Source organism: Aquarana catesbeiana, linkage group LG01, assembly GCF_042186555.1.
Source record: "Aquarana catesbeiana isolate 2022-GZ linkage group LG01, ASM4218655v1, whole genome shotgun sequence".
Lineage (NCBI taxonomy): Eukaryota > Metazoa > Chordata > Amphibia > Anura > Ranidae > Aquarana > Aquarana catesbeiana.
The window spans coordinates 39,604,326-39,629,429 of record NC_133324.1 but is presented as its reverse complement, the minus strand read 5'-3'; the positions used below and the strand labels follow the sequence as shown (position 1 = coordinate 39,629,429).

The following is a 25,104-nucleotide window of genomic DNA, read 5'->3' as shown; positions in this document are numbered from 1 at the left end:
TTAAATGGGTTTTTTCCTTCAAAATGTCATTTTGCTGTCAGACTGTTCTAAACACAGGAAACATGCGCCCCTTTACAGGCATACTATAGACACCCCCCAGGTACGAAATTTAAAGGGATATTACACTTTTATTGTTTGACTTTAAGCATTATTAAAATCACTGCTCCTGAAAAAACGGCCGTTTTTAAAACTTTTTTTTGCATTGATCCATGTCCCCTGGGGCAGGACCCAGGTCCCCAAACACTTTTTATGACAATAACTTGCATATTAGCCTTTAAAATTAGCACTTTTGATTTCTCCCATATACTTTTAAAGGGTGTTCCGCGGCATTCGAATTTGCCGCGAACACCCCAAATTGTTCGCTGTTCGGCGAACTTGCGAACAGCCAATGTTCGAGTCGAACATGAGTTCGACTCGAACTCGAAGCTCATCCCTAGTAAGGAGGAGTGTAGGAATGCTGGCACAGCAGGAAAGATAGTGGAAAGTTTTACCCTTTCATAATACAAGGGGAACATTCTGGTGGATCTACTGCCACCACTCCAGAGGGAGCCCAAGTAGAAGGCTGACTGTAGAAAAGAAAAATACAAAGTCATTACTATTTCATGAGTGTAAATACAGAAGACATGGAGAAGTAGGTATTCACACACTTGAAAGTGTTTGAAGGCAATGGCCAACAAAAAGGTAAGTAACAATGTGCTTCTTTTACAGGCCATGCTTAGCTTACAGGTTCACTTTAAGATAATAAAACAGCCAAATGGAACAATGGTTATGTGCATTGTTATTGTAAGTGGATGAATCAATATGATATTATCTGCTACTACCTGTGCATTTCAAATGTATGATCTTTTTGGAATACAGAATATTTAGCACTGATCCTTGTTGAATAGAGTTTATTTTAAAGAATTTCTGTGTCTTGGTTTAGAGTTGCTAAAATAATGTGAATAATAGAGAACCAAACTTAACCACTCACAAATAAACTACCTGTACACATAATTAAAAGTAGATAGAAGATGATGTCAGTACATTGAGAACAAAGAGAGATGTATGGTACTGAATTGTATAAAAGGAGGGGAGAGCCATCTCATTGCATTGTTATTGTGATAACCATGCTGCAGAGATCTGTGTCATAATAGAGAATTATAGACTCTAAAGAAGAATCCAGTGATCAGAGCTATGGTCATATCATATACCTACATATTCCAGTTCTGTGTGATCCTGCAATGTATGACACTCTGGAGATCAGGAATGCAGAGCCCAGCCTGTACCCTTCATTTTTCTGATGTATTTGATGAGTTCCAATATTTTCAGGATGGAGATTTGATTATTGGAGGAGTGTTCACTGTGAGGTCAAAAGAAAATGATTTACCCGAAGAAAAGATATACAGGTATGTTAATTCCTTGCTAGGAAGAGAAAATGTGATCAGAGTGTCAAAGAACAACACACCAAAGTCCGATCGTTTTGAATGTGATGACGTATGACCGGACTAGAATTAGGAAGTTCATAGCCAGTAGCCAATAGCTGCCCTTGCGTCCTTTTTTGTCCGTCGGACTAGCATACAGACAAACGGATTTTTCGATCAGACTGAAGTCTGTCGGAAAGATTTGAAACATGTTCTTTTTCTAGGTCCGTCGGAATTTTTGACACAAAAGGTCAGATGAAGGTCAGATGAAGCCCACACACGATCGGAATGTCTGGCGGATTCGTTCCGTCAAACCAGTTAGGTCGAAAAGTCCGGTCATGTGTACACAGCATTAATTTTTGTTGTTTTAAAATTGATCACTTTAAATCTGTCCATAGATGTATATATATATTTTTTTCATTCATCCAGGTAGATCGAGGAATCCTCCCCACTGAGACATTGTATTCTGGAAGCAGACTCTTCACTGTCAGAATACACTGATTTTTGTTCTACTTGCTTTCACAAAAGATACTATGTTCTGGGGGGCTTTTAGATAATTTGTTTAACTAAAAATGAAGATTTAATATATATGTGAAAAAAAATGCTCTAGAGAGGACATGATTAAATCCAGGGGGAAGTTTTTTTGTGGAAAGTATTAAGTGTGCTCACACTTTAATCCCAATTGTTCTATTACCATTTTTTATACACAAATGTGCAATCTGTGCTTTTTTTTTTTTTTTTTACAACTGCCAGCAAAGGGCATAGTGGGGGGTTCCAATACCAAAATCCTGCTGTAGATCACCCACCCAGATTGTTTTCATGTTGTTTATGGCTTATGTGTGTTTTAGCCTCTCATGGACCGCACCATTCAGCATTACTGTGGCAGAGCGGCCCTGCTGCGTAAAATCACGTACCTGCACGTAATTTCGTGCACTGGGACTGGAGCGCGCACACACGCCACCGGTGACTAACTCCAGCTGTGATTGGACACAGTGAGAGAAAATTAGTGGGTCCAGTGGACTCGATGTTCGCCGGCACCCGGCGATGGTTCTGAGGAAAGGTAGAACGGCGGTCTTCCTATGTAAACAAGGCAGACCACTGTTCTGTGAGAGGGGAAGATGGAGATCTTGTATTTCCGCATCGCCCCTGATGTTAAACCCTTTCCCTGTCAGTGTCATTAATACAATGACAGTGCATTTTTTCAGCACTGATCACTGTATTGGTGTCACTGGTTCCCAAAAAGTGTCACTTAGTTGCCCGATTTGTCCACCGCAATGTCACAGTCCGCTTAAAATCGCTTATCCCCGCCATTACTAGTAAAATATAAAAATAAATAAAAATTCCATAAATACAGTCAGGTCCATAAATATTGGGACATTGACACAATTCTAATCTTTTTGGCTCTATACACCACCAAAATGGATGTGAAATGAAGCGAACAAGATGTGCTTTAACTGCAGACTTTCAGCTTTAATTTGAGGGTATTTACATCCAAATCAGGTGAATAGTGTAGGAATTACAACAGTTTGTATATGTGCCTCCCACTTTTTAAGGGACCAAAAGTAATGGGACAGATTAACAATCATCCATCAAACTTTTACTTTTTAATACTTGGTTGCAAATCCTTTGCAGTCAATTACAGCCTGAAGTCTGAATACATAGACATCACAAGACACTGGGTTTCATCCCTGTTGATGCTCTGCCGAGCCTCTACTGCAACTGTCTTCAGTTCCTGCTTGTTCTTGGGGCATTTTCCCTTCAGTTTTGTCTTCAGCAAGTGAAATGCATGCTCAATCAAGTTCAGGTCAGGTGATTGACTTGGCCATTGTATAACATTCCACTTCTTTCCCTTAAAAAACTCTTTGGTTGCTTTTGCAGTATGCTTTGGGTCATTGTCCATCTGCACTGTGAAGCGCTGTCCAATGAGTTCTGAAGCATTTTGCTGAATATGAGCAGATAATATTGCCCGAAACACTTCAGAATTCATCCTGCTGCTTTTGTCAGCAGTCACATAAACAATAAATACAAGAGAACCAGTTCCATTGGCAGCCATACATGCCCATGCCATGACACTACCACCACCATGCTTCACTGATGAGGTGGTATGCTTTGGATCATGAGCAGTTCCTTTCCTTCTCCATACTCTTTTCTTCCCATCACTCTGATACAAGTTGATCTTGGTCTCATCTGTCCATAGGATGGTGTTCCAGAACTGTGAAGGCTTTTTTAGATGTTGTTTGGCAAACTCTAATCTGGCCTTTCTGTTTTTGAGGCTCACTAATGGTTTACATATCTTGTGGTGAACCCTCTGTATTCACTCTGGTGAAGTCTTCTCTTGATTGTTGACTTTGACACACACACACCTACCTCTTGGAGAGTGTTCTTGATCTTGCCAACTGTTGTGAAGGGTGTTTTCTTCACCAGGGAAAGAATTCTTCGGTCATCCACCACAGTTGTTTTCCGTGGTCTTCCGGGTCTTTTGGTGTTGCTGAGCTCACCGGTTCTTTCTTTTTAAGGATGTTCCAAACAGTTGATTTGGCCACACCTAATGTTTTTGCTATCTCTCTGATGGGTTTGTTTTGTTTTTTCAGCCTAATGATGGCTTGCTTCACTGATAGTGACAGCTCTTTGGATCTCATATTGAGAGTTGACAGCAACAGATTCCAAATGATAATAGCTCACTTGAAATGAATTCTGGGCCTTTTATCTGCTCCTTTTAAATGGGATAATGAAGGAATAACACACACCTGACCATGGAACAGCTGAGCAGCCAATTGTCCCATTACTTTTGGTCCCTTAAAAAGTGGGAGGCACATATACAAACTGTTGTAATTCCTACACGGTTCACCTGATTTGGATGTAAATACCCTCAAATTAAAGCTGAAATTCTGCAGTTAAAGCACATCTTGTTCGTTTCATTTCAAATCCATTGTGGTGGTGTACAGAGCCAAAAAGATTAGAATTGTGTCGATGTCCCAATATTTATGGACCTGACTGTATATCCCATAGTTTGTTGACGCTATAACTTTTCCGCAAACCAATCAATATACGCTAATTGGAACTTTTTTACCAAAAACATGTAGCAGAATACAGATTGACCTAAACTGATGAAGAAATTTGATTTTTTTACATTTTTTTATTGGGTGTGTTTTATAGCAGAAAGTAATAAATATTGTTTTTTCTTTCAAAATTGTCAGTCTTGTTTTGTTTATAGCGTAAAAAACAAAAACCACAGAGGTGATCAAATACCACCAAAAGAAGCTCTATTTGTGGGGGGAAAAATACATCAATTTTATTTGGGTAAAACGTTGCACGACTGCGCAATTGTCAGTTAAAATAGTAGTTAACCTTTACAGAAAAATCTGTAAGGTGAACTTACATGGACCCCCTCCTCACCCACTCCCCCCCCCCAGTCCCGCTGACCTGGAGCGTGGCGATCTCCCGTTATGAGCCCTGGTATAGCGGCACCACCAGTCCAGGGCTTACAAAACCCCTCGGCTTTCTCTCTTCTTCTTCACCGCTGACAGGACGGGCTACGTGGGTTCTGATTGGTTGTCGCCGCCCATGTGATGGCGCCAACCAATTAAAATGCTCATAAATGTACCTCCTGACATTTTCGAGATTAAGCCGAGCGGATTTCTAAGCCCCGGACTGATGACGCGGCTACACCAGGGCTCATAATGGGGGATCACTGCACTCCAAGTCATTGGCAATATAGGAGGGGTGAGGAGGGGGTCCTGTGTAAGTTCACCTTACAGATTTTTCAGTAAAGGTGAACTTACCCTTTAAAGTAAGGCAGTGCCGTATTGCAAAAATTGTATTGGTCATGAAGGTGGGTAAACCTTCCGTGGTTGAAGTGGTTAAAAAACTAAAATCTGGACCCCAGGCAGATATAAAAGAAACAGATGAATGCTGCTCTATATTCAATAGTCTGTAATTGCATTGGTGTAAGTGCTGACATTTTACTTGGTATCAGCCACAGACCGGGGGAGGGATAGGACCTGTAATGCCCCGTACACACGGTCGGATTTTCTGACGGAAAATGTGTAATAGTTCCTTGTTGTCGGAAATTCCGACCGTGTGTAGGCTCCATCACACATTTTTCATCGGATTTTCCGACACACAAAGTTTGAGAGCAGGCTATAAAATTCAACAAAATCCGTTGTCGGAATTTTTCGATCGTGTGTACACAAATCCGACGCACAAAGTGCCACGCATGCTCAGAATAAATAAAGAGATGAAAGCTATTGGCTACTGCCCCGTTTATAGTCCCGACATACGTGTTTTACATCACTGCGTTCAGAATGATCGGATTTTCCGACAACTTTGTGTGACGTGTGTATGCAAGACAAGTTTGAGCCAACATCCGTCGGAAAAAATCCATGGATTTTGTTGTCGGAATGTCCGATCAATGTCCGACCGTGTGTACGGGGCATAAGAGTTTCTGAATTGCAGCAGAGAAAAAATTTGGTCTCCTGTCCTGTCAGACAGAGCTGTGTAAATATCAGAACTGCATGGACACAAATACAAATCTTTTGGCAGGTAAAACAATTCCCGTGTATGCTTTTCATTTAGGTAGTAAATTATTTGCCTGGGGTTCAACGTTAACACTTTCTCTGCCTGAGCAGTTTTTTTTTTCAGTTTTTGTACACATAGTAAAATGCACATTTTAGGTCTGAAAATTACTTTAAGCTCCCTGAACATTATACAGTATATTTTTGAAAGCAGAGAACCTGTAGAAAAAAAAAAAATGATCATTGTAAATCTTTATGTTGTATCATATTTGTGCAACTTTGTATCAAACCTATATTCTCAGTAAAAATATACACTTAAAAGAAAAGCATGGAAATTAAAAAAAATAAACTTAAATATTCACCAAGGTCAGGGCCATTTTTAAGGCAGGGCAAAAGGGGCAGCTGCCCTGGGCCCTGTCATTGTTGTGGGGCCCAAAGCAGCTGCCTCAAACTTGCCAACTATCCTGGTTTAAATTCCCTTGTCCCTTAAGGGTTTTAGTCCTGTGCTGTGTCCCAATATCTCAGTGTAAAGTGCTGTAACTAATGCTGCCCAGCTCTGCCCTATTGTTGTGTACAGATGACTCACCTGCAGACCCTGCGTTTACATGTAAATTCATATGTAAATAGGGGCGGCCAGCGGCATTGATATGTATATCATGCCCCCCTGACAGTAATCTCTAGAAATCAATCAACAAGCAGAAATCATGTGTTGTACCCTCTAGCAACCAGTCAGTGAGCAGTAATGATACACTGTAACCTCTGGCAACCAATCACAATTGCTGCCTGATCTGATTCAGTAAACTGATTTTGAGTCTAGCTGCTATTTATTGTATGTCTCAGAGCAGGTGGAGAGCAAAACTGCATGGAGGGGGGCCCCAAGAAAAGTTTTGCCCGGGGTCCAATCAATATTAAAGACGGCCCTGACCAAGGTGGATGCCGCATCTGTCCCATGCTGCCTCCAAGACCAAGAAATGGGCGAAGACCACTGATCACTCAGTTCTGGGAATAGTGAGGACTGAAGATGCAGTAGTCAGTCAAGGAAACGTAAGCCTCGGTTCACACCAGAGGCGGCACGACTTGCAGGTCGCCTCACCGAGGCGACCTGCACACGACTGCCCGGGCGACTTGCAAAACGACTTCTGTATAGAAGTCTATGCAAGTCGCCCCAAGTCGCCCCCAAAGTCGTACAGGAACCTTTTTCTAAGTCGGAGCGACTTGCGTCGCTCCCCTTAGAACGGTTCCATAGCACAGAACGGGAGGCCACTTGTCAGGCGACTAGGTCGCCTGACAAGTCGTCCCTGTGTGAACCGAGCCTAAAGGCTAAGTTCACCTTTTTGTTTCTAAATTCCAGCTCCTCTATGCACCAATATAACATTAATGTACTTCTTTTGTATAAACAAAACAACTTTAAATTTATTCTACACACGTTTACCTCACTGCCTTCATCGCTGTTTCAAAACACTTTTCCATTACTTCTGCCTTACTTCCTGGACAGACTACAGGTCATGACACAGGAAGGAGTTAACCAGCTGACCTCATTAGCACACACCCTGCATCCTCTACCCTCCTACCTACCCTCCCACTTCCAGGTGCATGTTTTTTCAATTAAATGCAATCAATCAGTGATCACCTTTCTCACTAAATACACAGGCATCATTTTTTTTTCCTACCTTGAAGAAGAAGTAAACCACTGCCTCTTTTTTTCTTTTTGCTGACCTGAAGGGTAAAGGCATAATGTGTTAAAATGCATCGCATACTAGCACATTATGTGAAACTTACCTGCAAACGAAGCCCTCTTGTCACCGCTGGAGGCTGCATCCACCTTCACCCATCTTCCTTTCGGGTTCGTGGACTGTGTGACTGGCCAGAGTCACCTGATGTCACTCCCACGCATGCGCGGGGGAAGCCGCCGGTCACGGCACAGGGCTCTGAAGAAACAGACGTTCCTTCAGAACGCATGTGCTGATGATGTAGTCGGCTGCATATACAGTAAATCTCTCCTAAATGGTGCATGTTTAGGAGATATTTACAGTACCTATAGGTAAGCCTTATTATAGGCTTACCTATAGATACAAACAATCCATGGAAGTTTTAGTCCTCTTTAACTTTCAACTAGGGTTGTCCCAATACCGATACTAGTATCGGTATCGGGACCCATACCGATCATTTGCGCGAGTACTTGTACTCGAACAAATGCTCCTGATGCCTTAGCCGATACCTGACTGGGATGGGAGAGACAGGAAGTCAGCGGGCGGAGTCAGCGGGCGGAGCGGAGAGCGGAGCTGAGAGCAGAGTGGAGAGCGTGTCCTCCGAGTACCTCCGAGCAGGTAGTACATAGTGCAGGGCACAGCTGCATCATCGGATCGGCGACCGAAGCCGTCACATCCAGTAATGGAAGTGACGCTCCGTGTTGCAGTTCCACATCAGTGTAACTGAAAATCCCGATGCCCATCTTGGTACACCCTGCACTCGGCCACAGTATGCCAGCAGTGGACATCTTGTGACACCCAGCCCATATAGTTCGGGCTGGGTATAACAAGATGTCCGCTGCTGCTTTATTGAGGCCGAGTGCAAGGTTTACCAAAATGGGCGTCGCAGAGGCAGCATAAAAAAATTAATCCTCTCGTGCCCATAAGTGTCAGCCATCAACCAGTGCTCATCAGTGACATTTGTTAGTGCCATCCATCAGTGCCACTGCCAGCCATCAGTCAGTGCCAGCCATCAGTGTGTGCCACCTATCAGTGCGTGCCACCTATCAGTGCCCATCAGTGCGTGCCACCTATCAGTGCCCATCAGTGCATGCCACCTATCAGTGCCCATCAGTGTGTGCCACCTATCAGTGCATGCCACCTATCAGTGCTCATCAGTGCTGCATAATCAGTGCCACCTATTAGTGCTCATCAGTCAGTGCCATCTAGCAGTGCCAGCCATCAGTGTGTGCCACCTATCAGTGCCCATTAGTGTGTGTCACCTATCAGTGCCTATTAGTGTGTGCCACCTATCAGTGCCCATTAGTGTGTGCCACCTATCAGTGCCCATTAGTGCTACATGACATTAAAAAAAAGTATTGGTAATCGGTATTGGCGAGTACTTGAAAAAAAGTATCGGTAATTGTACTCGGTCTTAAAAAAGTGGTATCGGGACAACCCTACTTTTAACTTTCATCTTTCATTAAACTGGAGCACACTGGACCCGCTGCCCTCAGCCTGCCGCCTGCCACGCTCGAGGACACCGGAGCTGCTGCCCGCAGCCTGCCACATGACACCCGCCACCTACATGTGGTAAGTTCTGGACCAACCGTCAGACAGTGCGGGGGGTATTGCCGCACCGCCGGCTACCCGGGGGGTGGCTGTTAGCCGCTCCTATCAAAAAAAAAAAAACACCAGCTGCGACTGATGGGTAGGAAGGAGGGTAGAAGATGCAGAGTGTGTGCTAATGAGGTCAGCTGGTCAACTTTTTCCTGTGTCATAACCTGTAGTCTGTCCAGGAAGTAAGGCAGAAGTAAAAGAAAAGTGTTTTGAAACAGCCATGAAGACAGTAAGGTTTGCGTGTGTAGAATAAATGTAAAGTTGTTTTATTTTTGCAAAATAAGTACATTAATGCTATAGTGGTACATAGGAGAGATGGAATTGAGAAAACAATGAAAAATAGGTGAACTTATCCTTTAATGCGACAGATGAAAGACACAGCATGCTTACTTCCCTTTGACATTGGAAGATGTCCTGTAGTGCCATCAGCATAGAACTGGCAGAAACCAATGGGACCCAAGTATACCACCCATCTACTGTCCAGAGAAGTCTGGTCAGAAGTGGTCTTCATGGAAGAATTGTGGCCAAAAAGTCATACCTCCGATGTGGAAACAAGGCTAAGCGACTCAACCATACAGGAAAACATAGGAACTGGGGTGGCAGCAGGTGCTCTGGACTGATGAGTCAAAATTTTAAATATTTGACTGTAGCAGGAGGCAGTTTGTTCATGAAGGGCTGGAGAGCGGCACAATAATGAATGTCTGCAGGTAACAATGAAGCACGGTGGAGGTTCCTTGCAAGTTTGGGGCTGCGTTTCTGAAAATAGAGTTGGAGATTAGGTCAGGATCATTGGTGTCCTCAATGATGAGAAATACAGGCAGATACACTATATTTTCAAAGTATTGGGATGCCTGCCTTTACATGCACATGAACTTAAATGGCAACCCAGTCTTAGTCAGTAGGGTTCATTATTGAATTGGCCCCACCCTTTGCAGCTATAACAGCTTCAACTCTTCTGGAAAGGCTGTCCACAAGGTTTGGGAGCGTGTCTATGGGAATGTTTGACCATTCTTCCAGAAGCGCATTTGAGAGGTCAGGCACTGATGTTGGAGAGAAGGCCTGGATCGCAGTCTCTGTTCTAATTCATCCCAAAGGTGCTCTATCTGGTTGAAGTCAGGACTTAATGCAGGCCAGTCAAGTTCCTCCACCACAAACTCGCTCATCCATGTCTTTATGGACCTTGCTTTGGGCACTGGTACAAATCATTTGGTGGATTATGGTGTAGAGTTGTTTTTCAGGGGTTAGGCTTGACCCCTTAGTTCCAGTGATGGGAATTCTTAAGGCATCAGCATACCAGTACATTTTGGACAATTTCATTCTCCCAACTTTGTGGGAACAGTTTGAGGATGGCCCCTTCCTGTTCCAACATGACTGCGCACCAGTGCACAAAGCAAGGTTCATAAAGACATGGATGAGCTCCGCTTTAATTCATCCCAAAGGTGTTCTATGGGGTTGAGGTCAGGACTCTGTGCAGGCTAGTCAAATTCCTCCACCCCAAACGTACTCATCCATGTCTTTATGGAACTTGTTTGTGCATATTTGTGCATATATGCATACCAGAATGTAAACAGAGCTGTGCCAAGAGCGCGCGCCCTGATCGGTCCCTGTACAGTTATTGGTGGCTGACCATATTTGGGATTTTGTTTTTTTTTTTAGTATGCCCTATATTCTTTATTTACATTTTAAATTGCTATTTAAATTATGATGTTTTCCAGATAGCACTGGATGTTTCTATTTGTTATAGAATGGCATTGATAAAAGTAACACATTTTACAAATATTTATTTGCTAAGGGTTTCCTGCACATAGTGTGTATAATGCACATTCTACTTGTTTCTTCCCTAAAAGTGTATTTCTCATTTCAATGTTTTTTTTTGAAAAATTGAATTTTGAAACAGTACAAAGGAATAATCATGTACATTCAGTATCTCACAAAAGTAAGTACACTGCTCACATTTTTGTAAATATTTTATTATACCTTTTCATGTAACAACACTGAAGAAATGACACTTTGCTACAATGTAAAGTAGTGAGTGTACAGCTTGTATAACAGTGTAAATTTGCTGTCCCCTCAAAATAACTCAACACACAGCCATTATTGTCTAAACTGTTGGCAACAAAAGTGAGTACACCCCTAAGTGAAAATGTCCAAATTATTATCATTATTATTATTATACAGAATTTATATAGCGCTGACAGTTTACGCAGCGCTTTACAACATTAGGGCAGACAGTACAATTACAATACAATTCAATACATGAGGGATCAGAGAGCCCTGCTCGTTAGAGCTTACAATCTAGGAGGGAGGGTCAAGTTATACAACAGGGTAATAGCTGTGGGGGATGAGCTAATGGAGAAAACAGTGCATTTGTTAGATGGAGGCAGGATAGGCTTCTCTGAAGAGGAAAGTTTTCAGGGATCGCCTAAAAGTTGATATATTTGGAGACAGTCTGACAGATTGGGGTAGGGAATTCCAGAGGATGGGCGAGGCTCGGGAGAAGTCCTGGAGGTGGATATGGGAGGAGGTGATGAGGGAGCTAGAGAGCAGGAGGTCTTGGGAGGAACGGAGAGGGTGATTAGGTTGATATTTTGAGACTAGGCTAGTGATGTAGCTGGGGGCAGAGTTGTGGATGGCTTTGTAACTTATTGTTAATATTTTGAATTTAATTTGTTGGGTGAGTGGCAGCCAATAGAGGGATTGGCAGAGAGGGGTAGCAGACACTGAGCGGTTTTTAAGGTGGATGAGTCTGGCAGCAGCATTCATGATGGACTGAAGGGGGGATAGTCTATTTAAAGGTAAGCCAATGAGGAGGGCGTTGCAGTAGTCGAAGCGAGAGATAACCAGGAAGTGAATCAGGAGCTTTGTGGTTTCGTTGGTTAGAAAGAGAGGTAGTTTAGAGATGTTGCGGAGGTTGAGGTGGCAAGCTTTGGAAAGTGATTGGATGTGGGGCCGAAAGGAGTGTTCAGAGTCCAGGATAACACCTAGCATGCTGACATGTGGGGATGGGTGGATTGTTGTACCATTGCTCTTGACAGACAAGTCAGGGGAAGAGGCACGTGAGGGAGGAAATATTATAAGCTTGGTTTTGGACAAGTTGAGTTTGAGGAAGTGGTGTGACATCCATACAGATATGTCTGTTAGTAAGTTAGTGATGCGTGAGGAGACTGATGGAGTGAGTTGAGGGGTGGAGAGATAGATTTGTGTGTCATCAGCATTCAAATGGTATTGAAAACTGTGAGAGGCTATCAGCTGACCCAGGGAAGAGGTGTAGGTTGAAAATAAAAGAGGTCCAAGAACAGAACCTTGGGGGACCCTGACGGAGAAGGAAAGAGGAGTGGAGGAAGTAGAATAGTATGTGACACTGAAGGTGCATTGGGATAGGTAGGATGAGAGCCACTGAAGAGCACAGTCGTGGAGACCGAGGGAGTAAAGTTTTTTGAGGAGGAGGGGGTGGTCAACAGTGTCAAAGGCAGCTGAAAGGTCCAGAAGTAGGAGTACAGAATAGTGTCCGTTGGTTTTTGCAGTTAGTAGGTCATTTGTGAGTTTTAAAAGAGCAGTTTCTGTGGAGTGTTGGGGGCGAAATCTAGATTGAAGGGGATCAAGAAGGTTGTTCTTAATGAGGTGGTCACTCAGTTGGTTGTAAACCAGGCATTCAAGGAGTTTAGAGGAAAAGGGGAGCAAGGAGATAGGGCATAGGTTGTTAAGATTGGTAGGGTCCAAGGACGGATTTTTAAGTATGGGAGTGACCAGTGCATGTTTAAGAGCATTGGGGAAAATGCCAGAGGCGAGGGAGAGATTGAAGATGGGGATTAGAGAGTATAGGATGGAGTCAGAGGGTGACCATAGCATTTGAGAGGGAATAGGGTCCAGGGACAGGTGGTTAGGTGGGCCATAGAAAGGAGTTTAGCAACTTCGTCTGCAGTAGCAGATTTGAATAAGGGGAGTGTCAGTTGTACCTGTTGACATGGGGTCTTAATTGGGGGAGATACCTGTAGAATGGAGATTTCATCAAGGATTGTATCAATCTTGTTTTTGAAGTGATTAGCGATTTCCTGGGCAGTGCGTGAGTCAGTGGGTGGAGGTGGTGGAGGACGAAGTAGAGAGTTGGTAGAGAAGGTAGGGAAGAGTTTACAGGGACTGGATAAGAAGGTGTTAATAAGAGTTGTAAAATAGGTTTGCTTGGCAGTGTGGAGGGAAGAATAGTATTTTTGGAAGGCATATTTGTATTGGTTGAAGTCTTTGAGAGACTTAGACTTGTGCCACAGATGCTCAAGAGCGCGACTAAGTTTTTTAAAAATTTTAGTATCATCTGTTTGCCAGGGTTGTAGGGGTCGAGGCCTAATTTTGCGTGTAGTGAGGGGAGTGAGCTTGTCCAGGGTAGAGGACAGGGATTTATTGTAGATGGACGTGGCTTGGTTGGGGCAGGACAGGGGAGAGATTTTGTCATAGAGGTGGTCAGTAGCAGAATAGAGGAGAGTGGAGTTGAAGTTGTGAAAGTTTCTACGGGTGATGGTTAGGCGATTGGAGGGAAAGGTGGTGGAGGACAGGGGGAGAGAGAAACTAATAAGGTGGTGGTCGGAGAGAGGAAAAGGATTGTTTGAGAAGTTGCATGGAGTGCATAGGTAGGAGAATACATGGTCAAGGGTGTTGTCATCAGAGTGAGTAGAAGCCTGTACCCATTGCTTCAGGTCAAATGAAGAGGTTAGTCTAAGAAGTTTAGAAGTAGCAGGAGTGTTTGTATTAGCAGGGATGTTGAAATCACTGAGAAGGATTGTGGGAATTTTCGAAGAGAGAAAGTAGGGTAGCTAGACAGAAAACTCATCAAGGAAAGTCGATAATGGTCCAGGGGGCCGGTAGATCACAGCAATTCTTAGGGAAGTTGGAGAGAATAGACTTATACAGTGGGCTTCAAATGATGAGAGGAAAAAAGAGGGAGGAGTGTGAATAACCTGGAAGGTGCTCTGGGGGGGATAGGAGGAATCCCACTCCACCTCCCTTGCGTCCATTAGGCCTAGGGGAGTGAGTCCAGTGAAGGCCACCCTGGGATAGGGAAGCAGGAGAAGGGGTGTCAAATTCATGGAGCCAGGTTTCGGTGAGAGCAAGTAGATTAAAGGAATTAGTGACAAAGAGGTCATGTACTGGGGTGAGTTTGTTGCAGAAAGAGCGAGCGTTCCAGAGGACACAGGAGAGGGGGAGGTTGGCATTGAGAAGAAGAGGAATGGAGACTAAATTGTGTAGATTGCAACTACTGCCAGAAGGTGTAGGGTGATGGGTGTGTTGGGTACAGTTAAATAAGAGGGGCCCAGGGTTTGGGGAAATATCTCCAGCGGTTAGGAGAAGCAGAACAGTAAGGGAGGTAATATGAGAATACGATTTGTATGAGGGGACATGCTTCAGTATCCTGTTTTTTTTTTTAGCAAGTGGGCTTAAAGTTAGAAAGAGGTGATGAGTGCAGTAATAGGGGGATGGGAGAAGTGAGGGTGATATGTACAGATTTTGGGGTGGAGCAGAGGGGTGAAGAAAAGAGAGTTTGAGGAGAGAAGCTGCATTTGTGAAAAGGAGGAGAGGTAAAGAGTGCATGTTTCAGAGAGGAAGGTGAGATAATTTGGAAATGAGGTCACCTGCAGTCTGCTGTGGTTTGCTTTGTGCAAATTGCTGAAGTGCAAAAGTGGAAGTGCCACTTATTTAAAGAACCCCACTTCTTTGGAGGATCCCCTTGTATGTGCAGCCCCGAATTGGGCCCAAAGTCTCAATATTTTGTGTGGCCATCATTATTTTCCAGCTTCACAGGTTGCCATGGCGGTCCTCTTCCACTCCTCCATGATGACATTACGGAGCTGGTGGATGTTAGAGACCTTGCGCTCCTCCACCTTCCATTTGAGGATGCCCCACAGATGCTCAATAGGGTTTAGGTCTGGAGACATGCTTGGCCAGTCCATCACCTTTACCCTAAGCTTATTTAGCAAGGCAGTGGTCATCTTGGATGTGTATTTGGGGTCATTATCATGTTGAAATACTGTCCTGTGGCCCAGTCTTCGAAGGGGGGGGATCATGCTCTGCTTCAGTATGTCACAGTACAAGTTGGTATTCATGGTTCCCTCAATGAACTGTAGCTCCCCAGTGGCGGCAGCACTCATGCAGCCCAAGACCATGACACTCCCACCGCCATGCTTGACTGTAGGCAAGACACACTTGTCTTTGTACTCCTCACCTGGTTGCCGCCACACACGCTTGACACCATCTTAACCAAATAGGTTTATCTTGGTCTCATCAGACCACAGGACATGGTTCCAGTAATCCATGTCCTTAGTCTGCTTGTCTTCAGCAAACTGTTTGCGGGCTCTCTTGTGAATCATCTTTAGAAGAGGCTTCCCCCTGGGACGACAGCCATGCAGACCAATTTTATGCAGCGTTCGGCGTATGGTCTGAGCACTGACAGGATGACCCCCCACCCCTTCAACCTCTGCAGCAATGCTGGCAGCACTCATATGTCTATTTCCCAAAGACAACCTCTGGATATGACGCTGAGCACGTGCACTCAACTTCTTTGGTTGACCATGGCAAGGCCTGTTCTGAGTGGAACCTGTCCTGTTAAACCGCTGTATGGTCTTGGCCACCATGCTGCAGGTCAGTTTCAGGGTCTTTGCAATCTTCTTATAACCTGGGCCATCTTTATGTAGAGCAACAATTTTTTTTTCAGATCCTCAGAGAGTTTTTACCATGAGGTGCCATGTTAAACTTCCAGTGACCAGTATGAGAGAGTGATAGCGATAACACCAAATTTAACACACCTGTTCCCCATTCACACCTGAGACCTTGTAACACTAATGAGTCACATGACATTGGGGAAGGAAAATGGCTAATTGGGCCCAATTTGGACATTTTGACCTAGGGGAGTACTCACGCTTGTTGCCAGTGGTTTAGACATTAATGGCTGTGTGTTGAGTTATTTTGAGGGGACAGCAAATTTACACTGTTATACAAGCTGTACATTCACTACTTTACATAGTAGCAAAGTGCAATTTCTTCAGTGTTGTCACATGAAAAGATATAATAAAATATTTACAAAATATGAGGGGTGTACTCACTTTTGTGAGATACTGTATAATAAGAAGCCAAGGCTCCTAAAATATAGAAGTGATGTACAACAAACGTAGGGCAATAGGGAAAGAAAATAGAACCGATCCATGCTACACAACACCACGGATACTCACATAAGACAGATTAAAGCATAACTGCTAACTAGTTATAAAGGTCTTGTAGGAATTATTACTAATAGCTAGAGATGGGCAAAACAACCCCCTGTTTGGTTCGCAGCAGAACTTGAATCAAAAGCACCCATTTTGAAGGCTTATATGCAAGTAATTGGCCATAAAAAGGGTATGGAAGTACTGCCCTGGGTGACATGTATCAATTCAAACATTTTTTTTAAATGATTGTTTTTTAAAGGAGCAGTAATTTTAATGATGCTTAAAGTGCAACAATAAGTATAGTGCCTGGGGGGTCCACTTAGTCTGCCTGCAAAGTGGCACATCTGTGGCATGTGTAGAACCTGTTGCAGCAAAAATGACATTTCTAAAGAAAAAAAATAGTCAAATCACATTTACATTGACTCGTGGTTGCAATTGCTGGCACCCTGCTATTTAAAATAATAAAAATAAAAGACCCTTTGGGACTGGTATGGATTTTAAGGGGAACCCCATACCAAATTTTAAAAAAGAAGCGTGGGGTCCACCCAAAATCCTTACCAGACCCCCCTTATCCTAGCACGCAGCCTGGCAAGCCAAGAAAGGGGGGGAGTGAGCTCCCCCTCCTGAGCCATACCAGACCACATGCCCTCAACATGGGGGGTTGGGTGCTTTGGGGTGCGGGGGCTCTGTCCCCACCGCCCCAAAGCACCCTGTCCCCATGGTAATGGGGACAAGGGTCTCTTTCCCACAATCTTTATAAATGCTATAGGGTCTGGGATTAAAAGTACCATTTTAGCCTTTGCAGATGACACCAAGCTATGTGGTGGAATAACGTCCTTACATCCTGTAAGGACGTCTCCAATTTACAAGCCAACCTCAATGCACTGCCTAATTGGGCGAATATGTGGCAGATGAGGTTTAAAGCGGAGTTTCACACAAAAATGGAACTTCCCCCCTCTGGTGTCACATTTGGCACCTTTCAGGGGGGAGGGGGGTGCAGATACCTGTCTAAGACAGGTATTTGCACCCACTTCCGGCATAGACTCCCATGGGAGTCTACGCCACTTCCCGTCCCTCCGCGCTGTCTCCTGGAAATCACACAGCTCCCAGGGGAGAGCGGGGACCACTTGGGACGCGCAGCGCAACTCGCGCATGCGCAGTAGGGAACTGGGAAGTGAAGCCGCAATGCTCCACTTCCTGATACCTTCACCTAGGATGTCGGCGGCAGCTGCCGAGAACCGAGCGGGTTCTCGGCGTCCCCTGCCGACATCGCTGGGCCCTGGGACAGGTAAGTGGCCATATATTAAAAGTCAGCAGCTGCAGTATTTGTAGCTCCTGGCTTTTAATATTTATTTTTATTGGTGGTGTGGGTGGACCCCCGCTTTAATGTTGATAAATGTAAAGTTATGCACTTGGGGGCTAAGGATATGCATGCATCATACATACTAGGGGGAGTACAACTGGGGGAATCCGTAGTGGAGAGGGATCTTTTTTTTTTTTATTAGATTATAAGCTCAATAATAGCATGCAATGCCAAGCGGCGGTTTCCAAAGCGAGCAAAGTCCTTTCTTGTATTAAGAGAGGTATGGACTCCAGAAAGAGAGATATCATTTTGCCCCTGTACAAATCATTAGTAAATCCTCATCTGGAATATGCAGTTCAGTTTTGGGCAGCAGTTCTCAAAAGGATATCGGGGAACTGAAGAAAGGGCAGAGAAGGGAAATCAAACTGATAAGAGGCATGGAGGAGCTCAGCTATGAGGAAAGATTAGAGAAACTGAATTTATTCTCTCTTGAGAAGAGGTGAGTAAAGCAGGGTTCCACCCAAAAGTGGAACTTCCGCTTTAAGCACTCCTCACCCACTGACATGCCACATTTGGCATTTCATTTTTTTGGGGGGGAGTGGATACCTTGTTTTCAGAGGAACTTCCTGTCCCACTTCCTGCTTCCTCTTCTTGGCCGCCTAGGTGACTCCTCCTCCCGCCCTAGGCGGCCCCTACTTGCCATTGATCTTCTGGGACACGTCACAGGTCCCAGAAGATTGGCTGGCCAATAGCAGAGTGCAGCATGCTCAGTGTTCACCCGGCCGTGAAGCTGTAAGCTGTCATGGCCGGGTGCCCATAGTTGCTTTGATGGCACCGAGGAGAGGAGAGGGAGAGGAGCGAGGCTCCAGGCAGCCGCATCGCTGGACCATGGGACAGGTAAGTGTCTGTTTATTAAAAGTCAGCAGCTATGCTTTTTGTAGCTGCTGACTGTTAATAAACTAAATAACGGGTGGAACTCCGCTTTAGGGGGGTATGATCAACATGTACAAATATATAAGAGGTCCATATAGTGAACTTGGTGTTGAGTTATTCACTATACGGTCAACACAGAGGACAAGGGGTTACTCTTTACGCCTAGAGCAGGGATCTCCAAACTATGGCCCTCCAGCTATTGCAGAACTACACATCCCATGAGGCATTGCAAAACTCTGACATTCACAGACATAACTAGGCATGATGGGAATTGTAGTTCCTGAACAACTGGAGGGCCATAATTTGGAGACCCCTGGCCTAGAGGAAAAGATATTTAATTTCCAAATACGGAAAGGTTTCTACAAAGTAATGCCGCGTACACATGATTGGACATTCCCATAACAAAATCCCATGTTTTTTTTCCGACGGATATTGGCTCAAACTTGTCTTGCATACACACAGTCGCACAAAGTTGGTCAGATTTCCGAACGTCAATAACGCGGGGACGTACAACACGTACGACGAGCCTAGAAAAATGAAGTTCAATAGCCAGTGCTGCTCTTCTGCTTGATTCTGAGGATGCGTGGCACTTTGTGCGTCGGAATTGTCTACACGCGATCGGATTTTGTTGTCGTAAAATTTGAGACCCAGATCTCAAATTTTGTGCGAAGAAAATTCCGATGAAAACTGTCCGATGGAGCCTACACACGGTCGGAATTTCCGACAACAAACTCCGATCACACTTTTGCCGTCAGAAAGTCCGACCGTGTGTACGCGGCATAAGAGGTGTGAAAAGGTGGAATAGACTCCCTCCAGAGGTGGTTCTGGCCAACTCAGTAGATTGCTTTAAGAAAGGCCTGGATTCTTTCCTAAATGTACATGAAGAGTGTGCTTGGAGAGGTCAGGTAGGAGTTGAAGCTTGGAGAATTGGTTGGGAAGATGATATGCTTGTCAGGGCTGGGCTCAGCCCTCCCTTCACAGAGCTCAGGCTGCTCAGCTGTCGCTTAATTGCCAGTACTCATCATTCCACAATGACTCACTTGGTGATCATATCTTGCTTGTTAACAAGCCCTGCTGGCTATTTAAGCTGCCTGGATTAGATCTCCTGTGCCTTCACATATATATCTAGATATCAACATATCTAGAGACTCTCTGCTGTGTTCCTGTTGAAGACTTGCCTGGCTGACGTCCCTTCTGGTTCCTGATCCTGTCTGCTGCTCTGACTATGCTGATCTCTGGCTCCCTGATTTCCTGGCTTGTTATGACTACCTGATTTGGTTACCGAACCCTGGCTATGTTTTGACTATGTTTACTATTTGTACCATTATTACCACCATGGGGCTGCAGGCCTGTTCATAGATGGTGCCTTTGTGTCTAAGCACTCAATTCCGCTGCAGCTTTGTGCTACTCCACTTGCTATTGAGGCTATTGATGGGAGACCTCTACAGCCTGCCCATGTGACTCATGAGACTGCTCTATTGACCATGGCCGTAGGGGCTCTTCACCATGAGACAATCCAATTCCAAGTCATTTCCTCCCCTCATTTTCTGGTGGTTATTGTCCTTGGTTACAGAGGCACAACCCTTCTTTTGATTGGCTTTGTGCTGAGGTTCTTTCCTGGTCGCCTGAATGCAGTAAGACATGTTTTAAGAAAGTGGGTAAAGTCTTGTGCAGCTCTTCACTCTCCTCCCTGCCAGAGGAGTTCCACAATTTTAGGTCAAGCCAGTAGCTTGCCTCCACACCGGTCGTATTATTGCGCAATTGACCTTCAACCTGGTGCCATACCCCCTCATGGCCGGGTTTACCCTTAGTTTGTCTCAGAGGACAAAGCCATGGAGGAGTACGTTACAGACGCACTTTATCGTGGATTCATCCGCAAATCCTCGTCTCCTGCTGTTGCTGGCTTCTTCTTTGTAAGAAGAAGAGTGGTGAACTGAGACTTTGTATTGATTATAGGGGTATCAATCATTTCACAATTAAGAATGCTTATCCAATTCCGTTGATTACAGAGTTATTTGACCGCCTCAAGGGAGCAACGATTTTCACAAAGCTTGATTTGAGAGGGGCATATAATCTCGTGAGTATCAAGGAGGATGACAAATGGAAAACTGTGTTTAATACCAAAACAGGTCAGAGTACCTCGTAATGCCATTTGGCCTTTGTAACTGACTCGGTTAAATTGATGATAGGCAACTCCTATCCTCATATTGATTAGTGGTTCCAAATTAATAATAACTACTGCAGTAGGGAACAGACACAAAAGATACGCTCAGCATCTTTCCAAATTACTGTTCTGCTTTATTATGACGCAATTGAAGGTTTTTATGCACATGATTCCATAGGTATCACATTAATATTACAATTGTAGGTTTATTGTAACAAGGGGCGTTACATTGGCAGGCTTATTCTAATCAGGACTCGAAAGAATATAAACATTTACTGAAAACATTATTAGTGCTGTGTGCACAGTGAGGGCAGTGTGCAATACATACAAAATACAATACAATTATATACAGAACTTACAAATTTCCATTACACTCTCCTCTCTTTTGATCAATATTTTGATCACTAACCATACTTGCTATCACCTTTAACCTGGAACCTCCACACGCTTAGGTAGAGGTAGTCCTGGCCAAAGAGGCAAAAAAAAACTCCATTGTGGACAAAATAATAGCTGAGCAACTTTTTCATTACAAAATGACTTTTCATTGTAAAAAACAAATGATTGATAAGACATATTTATAGAGTACTGGCTGTACACTCCTGTGGCCAGAATGGCCTTCAAGCTTAATTGTTGGCATGCTGACTTATCAGCAAATGTAAACACAGACAATTCTACATAAAATGGAAGACGTACAAAAGACAAATATGACTTCAACATGGCTAAACTACTTTTCAAATATATATATCCCTTACAATTAAAGTAATTGAATCAAAAAGTACCCTAGACTGTGATCACAAGAGGCAAACAAATCAAACACAGAAATTTCTTTAATTTAGTCATTTTTGCAGTGTCTGGTGTGGATCCAGGTGACTTTTTCTTCATGTTTTGCAAAAACTGTACATGAAATAGATGCTGTATTGAGTCTCCAAACATTTCCTTATATGTAAGTGTCTCTTAACAATCCACAAGTCACCTGGCTTTAGTTTTAGATCCTTCCAAACTTTTAGGATCTGGAATTGGGGAGAAAACACATAAATGAGTTTGTCAAAAAACCTTAAAAGATCAGCAACATTCTCTGTGAGATCCGAATGGAGGACTTCAGCTGCTGAGACAAAATATAAGCAAGTGAGTAACACACTCCCAAACAAAATCCCATAGGGAGAGAGTCCAACATCCCCCTTAGGGGCTTCATAAAATATAAGAAAACATTCAGGCAAAAGTTTTCTAGTTTCTTACTCTACTTTGTCCGCTACATTGTAGACCGTAAGGGGTGTAAAAATAAAACCTCAAAACTTCTAGTAAGGACTCTCCTATAAAGAATTATTTCCTCTGTTACTCCCTGTACTTTCTGGCACTCTGTACTTACAAACTACTTCTGATAACACTTTTTACTGTGGCCTTTGCAGTAGCATTTGCCACTGGACATCCAAAAAACATGTCAATACAGACAAAATGCATACTCGTAAGATCCTGACTTGGGCATCTGGATCTTTTTTGTGATCTCTGGAAGGGATGTTCAGCTTTTGGTAACAACTTTGGTAACAGGTAAAACAAGAAGTGGTATGTTATAAAAACAACTGTGGAGAACCCTGGCTCTATCCCATGCTCATTTACTAAGGCAGCCATAACTTCTTGTGTGACTGATGACACGGTCCATGTGTCAAGCTGGAGGGAAAAGAGTGGCTGGCAGACATAAATGATCACCTTTTCCAAAGTCCTATTTCATAAGAAGTTGCCCCCTGTGGACCTCTTCTCGTTCTGGGGTCCTTAAAGTTGAATTATTAATCCCAGCTATACTGGGCCAGAACTAGGGTGGAATCTGTGAGTTGCACAGACCCATCAAGTGTCTGGGGCTGTAAATGCAGCATCCTTAGTCACCTGGTCTGCTTCCATGTGTGAAAGTTAATATGGCTACCTCAGCAAGAACCTGGAAGGCTGAAAACAGCCGATCAAATTAACTTGGCATGCTTGGTTGGTTTACCTGCCGAAGTAAAAACAAACTTCTGGCCCTTTAAAATGGAACCAAAAGCTCTCTATATCTTGACTATCTATATAAATATACACTCTTTTTATAGCTCACAGGCTTTGCTAAAACATGGAGCTCTGCTTCTTGAGCTGGGGAAAAAGGATCCAATGACTTTGAATACAGAGTATCCTTCTGGGTGATAAACTGCATACTCAAATCTACAAAAAATGTAATATCTGGGTCTTCAGGGAGTGTGTCCTGCACTGGGGTCACAGCAGCTGATTCCCACATCAATTTAACACACATCTTCCCTTGTCTCCAGCCTCTTCCAATAGAGGCAATAAGGTGGCTGGATTCAAATGTACGCATTTTTCATTGTTAGATTTGTACATAAACAAACTCATATTTTAAACCTTTCATTAGACAGACATTCAGTTAGCTGTATATTTGCTGCACAGAATGTTGGACCATTAAAAATTAAATGTTTGACCAAAACAATATCTAACTTTGTCTAATAGCACCTTTGCATAAAAGCTACAGCTCTGATATATCGGGGTGAACCCTTCATTACTGGGTCCAGCTTGCATAAATATATTACAATGGCTTGTTTTCTATCATGCTATTTGTGTAAGAACTCCAGTTTCATGTTTCAAAAGACAACTTCTTCCTGGCAATATTATAATAAATGATAACAATACCCTGCGGTCATGCAGAGATGCCCATAAATCCAAAATATTCTTCTGCTTATACCACTGTACTTACAAGAAAAAGGGGCACATCATTTCACAATACACACATTCTTCTTTGGATTTCAAAAATAAATAAAAACAAAAGGACCAACAATCTGTATGATGGACCAGAAAGCATCAAAAACTATAAAACAACTGGCTGCAGGTGGCATCTATCCTAACAGGGTGTGTGGATTTGATGTGATGGGTCTGTTATATTTAAATTTTATTTATTATTACTCTCACATCATGGACCGCACATCAAGTTATTATCAAAAACCGTAAAATTTCATTTTTGTAGAAGAACTTCTTATGTATTCCATCCATCTTGGCTTTGTTAAATATTATGGCAGCTTTATTCAAAATAACAACCTCATCTTAATCTTTTTTTCTCTCAATAAGGGCTTATTGTATAAATGTACAAAATTGTTATCTTAATCTAAACTAATCCCATTCATTACAAATTTCCCCAATAACCTGGATTTAATTTCCATCCAAAGGTTGTCTAAACCAGTTTCAATATATCTATATTAATAAAATTGTTAAACTCATATTAGAAATGAATACTCATTATTACTTAATTTTACTTAATTTCCCTTTTTTAAATGCAGTGTTTCCACTATCAAAGGATATTCAATTTGTGTAATACACGGTTAAATGTAACCTTCATTTTACCATGTTTGGAAAACAGATTCAAAAAATAATTGTAATCACATTGTTTACCATTAGATTCGTTAACCCGACACATCTTTTGTCTAAAAAACTGGAATTGGCATGGTGTCCTTCCAGCTTATCACTGACCTCTCAGGGACATTCTTTCAGGAGAGCACAAAGGAGGGGGTCACATCTGCATACATGACACACGCAAGCAATAGAACTAAAGGTCCCAGCATTCGCACACACATACACCAATATCTCTCTCACTTTCTTTTAACTCTCATTAATATTTCCCTGCATAAATTCTGCATTCCTTATTTTGTTCAGATATCTTTTATATCTAGCTTCTATGATCAGACGGGCAGCCAGAGTGCTCATCCCATCTTCCCTCTCTGACAACATATAAAGTATTCTGTTTTACCTCTCATTTCTCTGTTTCTGACTCTAATGCCCCGTACACACGGTCGGACTTTGTTCGGACATTCCGACAACAAAATCCTAGGATTTTTTCCGACGGATGTTGGCTCAAACTTGTTTTGCCTACACACGGTCGCACAAAGTTGTCGGAATTTCCGATCGCCAACAACGCGGTGACGTACACCATGTACGACGAGACTAGAAAAGGCCGGTTCAGAACCAAGCGCGGCACCCTTTGGGCTCGTTTTGCTAATCTCTGAAAGCCACGAGATTTCAGACTCGTGGCTTTCAGATCGTTTTCTGCCGTTCAGTTTGTGCTTGTGGGTTTGTATCTGCTCTTAAGTGCGTGCAGTCAGTTCGTATCGGAGTTTTCTGTGCGATCTTGCCCGCTCGTTGCTGTTTTTCAGGTCGCTCTTCACAGGCCTTGCTGTTCTTCAGTGCGTTCTGTTACTTCGTTCTGAGCAGCCGACCGTTTTCTAGCCATGTTTCGTATGCGTACTCCTCGTAGAGTTCGTGCTGTGCGG

General features: G+C 43.4%; 1 protein-coding gene across 1 annotated transcript in view; it reads left to right on the top strand.

Moving 5' to 3' along the window:
* Nucleotides 1-1,173: 1,173 nt before the first annotated feature.
* The window catches only part of LOC141140741 (vomeronasal type-2 receptor 26-like), a 193,385-nt gene continuing 169,454 nt past the window's right edge, over nucleotides 1,174-25,104 (top strand). Inside the window, exon 1 of the mRNA XM_073628243.1 lies at nucleotides 1,174-1,385. Within this exon, the coding sequence (XP_073484344.1) occupies nucleotides 1,174-1,385 (212 nt within the window). The remainder of the gene's footprint in view (nucleotides 1,386-25,104) is intronic.